Here is a 7,200-nt window from a genome sequence, read left to right as displayed (position 1 = left end):
GTCTTGGAATTCACCCCAAGTATCGAACGCGCTCCAGCTGCCGAGCGCAGGTCTTGGGGCCGCCGGGCTCTAGACAGGACTAGTCAACCAGAGCTGTCCTCTGGCTTAGCCTCTGGAGGAGCCCTACGGTCCCGCGGGAGGGGCGGCCAAGCCCTCGGGTGGGGATTCCGGACCACTCCCCTCCCAAGAGCCCGGGCTCCCTGCCTTGGGCCCCAGAGGACAAGCTCAGACAACTGAGCCAACTGCAATCTCTCCTGCGGTGGCGCCAGACTCTGGGCGGGGCCGGGCGCGTAGGAGACTGTCGCCATCCACACACAAGATCTTGGCCTCCCGAACTTAAGTTTTCATTTTCTGCTTCACTCAGTCAATAAACACTGGGCTTCACCCAGTAGGCTAGGTACAGCGAGCGTGGAGAGAGGTGTGGGGAGCCAGGAACTGCGGCTCCGGCAGTGACCCCCAGCCAGAGAGGACAACTCACAGTTGGCAGATAAGGAAACAGGCTTACCTGACTTTGGGTTCAGCAAGAAAATGGGTGGATTCCTAAGGGAATCCTAGGGTTCAGCCCATACTCGTGGCCAAGCTTCTCCCCTCCTTCATCCAGTTTGTGCTTTTACACTGGGACCCTACCCACACCGACCTGGTTCCCCACCTGCAGGGGCAGGCAATCTAACTCTAGTCCAGCCCAAATGGGAGTGCAGACCGGGAGAATACCCTCCCTCCAAACAGATGGCTTCAGACTTCCTCCCTAAAGGGCAGGGTAGGCCCCAGCTCAAACTTCCTCTCCATACATCTGGCAGGCATGTGCTTAGGGAGCAGGACCTACAGCTTCTGGAAACCAACGCCCTTCTACCATGGAAAGCCTCCCAGGGAAATGTGGTCTTCATGTGCACACCTGCATGAACCACCTGTGCATCTGTGTCTGTTTGTTCAGAAATCTTTATTGCGTACCAACTGTGCCTAGTCCTGTTCTAGGAACTGTCCAATATAAAAAACAGTCCTGGCCTCAAATTTTTCAGAAGGACAGAAGTTAGACATGACCAAATGCCCATCTTACTGCACTGACCTAAACCATGCTCCATTATGTTTTTCCAGACAACAAATGGCCAACAGCAAAGAGGACTGCAGTTAGTAAGTACAACTGGAACTTAGGTGAGGGGAGGAATTTCTAGAAGGTGAGCTTCGAGGAGGGTAAACTGAGGCTAGGCAAAGGTGAGGGACTAGAAAAATCACAGCAGGAGTTGTGGCAAAGGGTAGATCGAAGACTGGCTGAGCAGGGCTGGAGGGAAGACTGGCAGGAAAGTGGAGGATCCCAGCCGCCTCTTTGTGTCTGCTCTGCACTCCCCCCCCACCCCCCACCCCCCGCATACTCCCACCCAGCCTAGGGTCCAGCAGGCAGCTGCTGTCTTCTGCCTGGTTGCTCCACGTTGGAGACTGTCCCAGGCAGGGCATCTCCTCCATGGGCCCCTTTGCTTCCCACTTCCCCTAGCCTCTGCCTCTCTCCTTACCCTCTACCAACTTTTGTCTCCCTACTTACCACCACGTCTCTCCTATTAAGGGCATTAAAGCAATGAAAGGGCCCTGCTCCCCCTTTTAGGTCTTTTCAAGAGCAGGGATGACTACTATCCCCACTCACCCACCCCCATAGGCCAGGGCTGCAGACCTAGTAGTAATCCTCGCCCTCTTCACTCTCAGCCTCCTCCTCAGGAACCAGATGCAGGGATGGCAGCTGGGGGATGCCTGTGGAGTTCAGCTGGTCTGCAAACACATGTGGGTAAAGGAGAGAGAAAAGGAAAGAGGGGCTGTCAGTCCCCCTAGGCTGGGAGAAAGCCAGACTTGCCTGTGCACCCACATGCACATACGCACATGGACACACATTCAAGGGCCTCACTCCACCACCAGTCCCCCCCCCCCCACACACACACAGGTCCCCAGAGTCCAGGGTTCACCCTTACCTGGTGTGAGCACTGTCAGGCTAGCTGGGGCCTCGACCTGGCCCAGAGCATTGCGGGCCAGGCAGCGGTAGATACCTTCATCACTGGGACGCACAGCCTGGATCTGCAGCCAGCCTGTCACCTCAAACCTCTGGGGTCCACCCCTGAACTAGAGCCAGAGGAGGGGTCAGCAGGGTCCTTCTAGGGGGACCCTGGGCTGCCCAAAGGAGGCCTCTCCTCTCTCCTACCTGCACTGAGATGTGGGGATCATCCCCTGGTAGCTGAATGTCCAAGCCGTCCTTCCTCCACTCGATGGATGCCATGGGGTAGGCAAACACCTCACAGCCAAAGATCACGTCCTGCCCCGTCACGTTCCAAATGTCATAGGGGTGCAACACGATCTGGGGCTCTGGGGACGGAGGTGGGAGGCCTGAGAACGGGGTGGTACATCTGGCCCCACAAGCAGCCCATATATGAACCATCATGGATGTGTTTGTGGGGAAAGACAATCAACGCGGAGGTGTATGCACATCCATACACGTGACTTGACAGGTACACACGGGTACATATAAATGTAGGTACAGGTACACACACGGTACAAACTCAGAAGTGGCGAGGTACATGCAGACAGATGCCACAGCTTGGCAGCCACACTCCATCCCTCATAGCTCCCCTGTCCTCATTCCACCCTCTAGGCCCCTATCCTGCTATACTTGTAACCAACACCTCCCCCTACCCTCCCCCCTTCCTAACCAGGTCCAGTTGCCAAGGACCCGAAGAGCAGCCCTCCCCCAGAGAACCTGAAACCAGATCTGGGCAGCGGGCAGAAAGCCGGCAGTTGTGGGGTAGAGTGTTGGGACCCCATCGGTGTTTGTTTTCCTGGCAGCCCCAGCCAGGCCAAATCCCTCAAAGGGGCTCAGGAAGTGAAAGTGACTAATGCTGCCAAAGGAAACCTGAGGCCTGAATGGCCCTCAGACCCCTGGGATGGGAGGGAGGGGCTGGAAGAGCCCCCTCCTTCACGAATCCTGAGGCACGGAAGAAACAGAAGGGAGGTGGGGAGACTGGGCTAACAGCTTGCTCTATGAATCGAATCCCAATCCGCCTAAGAGAAACCCGATTGCATCTCTCTGGAAGCCAAGTCTCATTGCCTGGGCTCCAGCGGTCTGGGCAAAGTCCGGGAGTCTCTCCGCTCTCTCAGTTTTGAGACCAATCATTGGCTCTGTGCCTGCTCCCTCAGAGGGTTGGTCCCTGCCAGCCGGGTCTGGAGCTTTCACGCGCCTCGGGGCACACAGCTTGCCGACAGAGCTCGGACCCGCACCTTGCGACGCCGGTCTCTGCGGACCAGCAGCGAGAGCGGGCTCTTATATTGGACTCGAGGACTCCCCGGCCTCATCTTTTTCTCTCCGCCGGCCAGAGACCAATCCAGTCGGAGGTCGGGGAGCAATGCCTCGGGCGCCTCGAGTGCCCCAAGTGCCGGGGGGTAGGGCGGGCCGTGCGTACCCGATTCGCAGGGCCCCGGGTGCGCCACCGTGAGGTTGGCGTCGGGCCGAGCGCGGGCCGCCTCCTGGAGGCGGCAGATCTGCGCGTAGGTGCGGCCATCCGATCCGCAGACCGGGCGCTGCGAGCGGCAGGCACACAGAGGCTCCGGCACCTCTCCACGGCTCAGGTCGCCGCCCGCGTCCAACCGGCACTCAAGCTGCTCGCCGCAGCGCCCGTAGAAGTGGGCGCTGGGGTCCAGGTCGCAGAGCTGGCCCTCGAGGTTGGCGCACTCCCAACAGCAGCCGCACGCGTCGCGCACCCGGCCTGCCAGGCAGCCCCACGGCTCGGCGCACTCTTCTGGCCGGCAGGGAGCGCAGCCCTCGCCCTCCGCCAGCAGCCGCAGCCAGCCGCGCCGCAGGTAATCGGGGCCTGGGGACCGCGGCGCGCCTGTCGGGGGCGGCGTCCGCACCAGCAGCAGCAGCAGTAGCGAGGGCAGCGCCAGGGCAGCGGCGGGCGACTGTGGCATGGTTAGCTGGAAGCCCTGCGAGCACTCCGGGCATCAGTGCGATCGTGGCACCCTGCCGGGGAGGGAAGCCAGGACGGGAGGTCAGAAGCAACCTCATTGCTCCTCCTACCAAAGTCTGACCCGAGCACTGCCCCCTCCCCTGCCGCCTTGGAGTCAAGGAGACCCTCAACACAGAGGCATGGTGACTCTCTAGGAGTCATCCAGTTATTGATTGGACTGTGTTTCTGGGATGGGGGAGAGATGAGAAGGGTTTTAATAAAGCTCAAGGCCAACACACACACACACACACACACACACACACACACACACAACCAGCCGCAGCACCACATACCATCCCACTCTGAAGCTTCCTGCCCTAGAGGTGGATGAGAATTGATGGCCCCAGAACTAAGGAGTTGTTAACAAGGGTGGGAATGGGGAAGAAGTAATGCCCTGGGGCCCAGAGTGCTCACCTAGTGTCAGGACTAAGCCCTTCAGAGCAGCTATGTCTCCGGTCGGAAGAAGCAGGCGGTGGAAAGAAAACAGAGGCCAACAATCGGCTGGGCCTGCCAGCCACCTCTGCTCCGGCTTGAGGATCTCTGAGAGAGCCCACGGACTTGGACTCAGAGAGCAACTCCTCCGCCCCTCTCCCCGCCTCTCTACGTCGCACACAACCCCCTCCCTCCAGTTCTGAAGCTGCCAATTTTATGCAGCCGCGCGGGACCCTCCTGAGCCACTTCCCCTGGCTGGGCCAAAGTCACAGTGAGAAGTGAGAAGTGAGAAGCCGTAACCGGGCACCGAGGCTGGGAGAAGACAAGGGACAGGGTGGGATGCGGGTTGGGAGTAGGGGATATGGGGGTGGCTGGGAAGCTGGAAGAGTTGAGTGAAGGTCGAGGTCTTGTTCCATCGGACTTTACAGTCCCTGGGCTCTGCCAGAGCAGCTGCATAATGGGGAGGCGGTAAGAGCTCTGGTGCCAAGCCGGGTGCTCCTGGAGGGCAGGGCCAACCAACGTAGTCTCCCCGCAGCCCAGGGCCGGCTTCCCCGGCGCTACTGCAGACTTGTCCACCCAGCTTCCCTACCAAGACGCTGACCAGAGACTTGGCGCTTACAACTGCCACCCCACAACTCCTCCTCCCTCCCCACATACGGCAGGTGCTTCAGCCCGCGGGTGAGCGGGTGAGCCGAGTGATTATAGAGGTCCCAGCTGACCAGCAGCCGCAGGGAGAGGTGGGCGGGACGCCTCCCCCGCCGACCTCGCTCCGGGTTGGGATTACGGGTTACATTTGCAAGGCCGGCAGGGCCGGAGGCACTGGGTCTCGCGGCCGCCACCAGCGCCACCGTGGCACTTTGGTTTGGGGGCGGGGAGGAGAGCATTCCCGGAGGCCCGCCCGCCTTACCGGGGGTCTGCCAGGCCCCGCCCTAGCCTGCCCCAAGCGGCTTACAGAAGCCGCGTTGCAGTCCAGTTTGCAGGGGGCGGAAACTGAGCTTTGCAGCCGGGGAGGTGACGGTGTTTAGTCAGTTTCGTCCTAGAAGGACCTGGCCCCCGGCCTAGCGGCCTGGACCTGGGCCTCCTGACCAGTCGCGAAGTTGAGGGCGAGCGACGGCCTCCAGACCGCCCAGGGGGATCGGCTCCGCATGCGTATTGGAGGGCTGGAGAGTCAAAACTCCCGGATGCGGTCCAGGACTCTCCCTCCGGACCTGAACTCAGCCAAGCCCTTTCACTTAGGGGTCCCCTAGCCGCGTGCACGTCACTCCTGGCCGGGGGAACTCTGACGAGGTGGGCGAAAGCAGATACAGACAGTCCCCCTAGTCTCCAAGACTCAAGGACAGGGAGCGAACTTCACGCGAGATCTCGCAACTGTCGCGAGAATCAGAACAGGAAGTCTAGGAATTCAAAGCAGGAAAGGCCCGCGGGTTTCAAACAGGAAAAAGAGTGGGCGGAGCCAGCGATTGCTGATAGTTGTGGGTAATCTCTTGTCCTTGGCATTGGGGTCAACTGAAGCGTTGACCTAGAGCAGAAGTGAACTGTAAGAGAACTGCAGGAAGCCCTGAACAAAACGGGGGAGCGGGGTAGGAAGGAACATGAAGTTGCGGAGCTGACCAATGGAGTCACTCAAGGATGTTTCTGGCTCTGAATTACAAAATGCCTTGAGGGTGGAGATCACTTCCAGTATACCAGGCGGAAGCCGTCGGGCATCTCATAATGAATTGTTACCGGCTTCTAAGACTTGGAGCCAGTATTTAAAACAACAAACTCCCCAGACCTAGAAACTCTTCACTCACCCCACTTTATTGTACCGTCTGTTTACTTTCAGTCTTTGCTATACTCTAAGCGTTTGGTATTAGGAACCGTGCCTAACTCTTAACTGTATCTTGTGCACCTGGCCCTGCGCCTGGCAGCACAGTAAAATCTCGGTAAATATTTGTGGATTAAATATGAAAGACTTCCTGTGTGTGAAAGTCAAGTTTAATCTGGGTTTTCTGAGTCGCTGATTGAAGGCTGGATAGACGGGGAACGAGCGCCCTCTGGTGGGCTTGCGGTTGGTGACAATAACATGACCGTGCATACAGTAGGCACCGAAGATGTTGACTATACAGATCTTTTAAGTAAAAATTTGTTCCACATATTATAAAAATATTTTTACAATATGTAAAAAACACCACATATTGTAAAAATATTTTTATAAGGGAATTTTTTGTAGAAGACAATTTGAAAGTCTAGATAAGTCCCAAATCCCCATCATCTGACACTATCCATTCAGACTGCAAAACACATTCAGTAACATCTATTCCCATACAATTTTTGCATATTCATACTTGGAAAATGTTGGCTCAGTTTGGGTCATGCAAGACTGTTGGGCCACAAGAAAAGGATTCTCTAGTTTAGATAATGTGAGTGCTGCAAGGAGAGAAGCCAGGTGGCAGCAACCTAGGTGAGGGAGACTAGATTCAGATGAGGAGAGTGAAGTTAAACTTTCTTGAAGAACAGATAGTCCTGCCTCTTTCTCCTCCCCACCCTTGACTGTAGTTGCTTGTACTGGAGAGAGAATGAGATATAGAATGTAGTTTGCTTTCCACTGTGGATCATAGGCTGGAGTTCACAGGTTATCATATCTTCACCTTCTCTCAGCTGCTGACCCATGAAATAATTGTTAAATATAATGACAGAATGAAATGGGCCTTATACAGATGAACAGCATAAGATGAAAAAAGGTGTAAAGGATCAGTGAGTAACTTGGTAAGAAATTACTTGGGAAGGGGGCGCCTGGGTGGCTCAGGCTCAG

At 57.0% G+C, this 7,200-nt stretch overlaps 1 protein-coding gene across 2 annotated transcripts; it reads right to left on the bottom strand.

Moving 5' to 3' along the window:
- Positions 1 to 923: 923 nt before the first annotated feature.
- KAZALD1 (Kazal type serine peptidase inhibitor domain 1) lies at positions 924 to 4,560 on the bottom strand. Of its 2 annotated transcripts, none has more exons than XM_021699910.1 (5): positions 4,389 to 4,560; positions 3,432 to 3,988; positions 2,180 to 2,340; positions 1,953 to 2,100; positions 924 to 1,755 (listed from the first exon to the last, which is right to left on the bottom strand). In XM_021699910.1, the coding sequence occupies exons 2-5, from the start codon at positions 3,934 to 3,936 to the stop codon at positions 1,661 to 1,663; spliced, it is 909 nt and encodes a 302-aa protein (XP_021555585.1). In that variant the 5' UTR covers positions 3,937 to 3,988; positions 4,389 to 4,560; the 3' UTR covers positions 924 to 1,660. The 2 variants fall into 2 exon arrangements, with proteins under 2 accessions (XP_021555585.1, XP_021555586.1); XM_021699911.1 differs by lacking the exon at positions 4,389 to 4,560 and adding an exon at positions 4,268 to 4,297.
- Positions 4,561 to 7,200: the final 2,640 nt, after the last annotated feature.

Source organism: Neomonachus schauinslandi, chromosome 6, assembly GCF_002201575.2.
Source record: "Neomonachus schauinslandi chromosome 6, ASM220157v2, whole genome shotgun sequence".
In the NCBI taxonomy this organism is placed as follows: Eukaryota; Metazoa; Chordata; class Mammalia; order Carnivora; family Phocidae; genus Neomonachus; species Neomonachus schauinslandi.
This window is presented reverse-complemented; position numbering and strand designations above follow the sequence as displayed.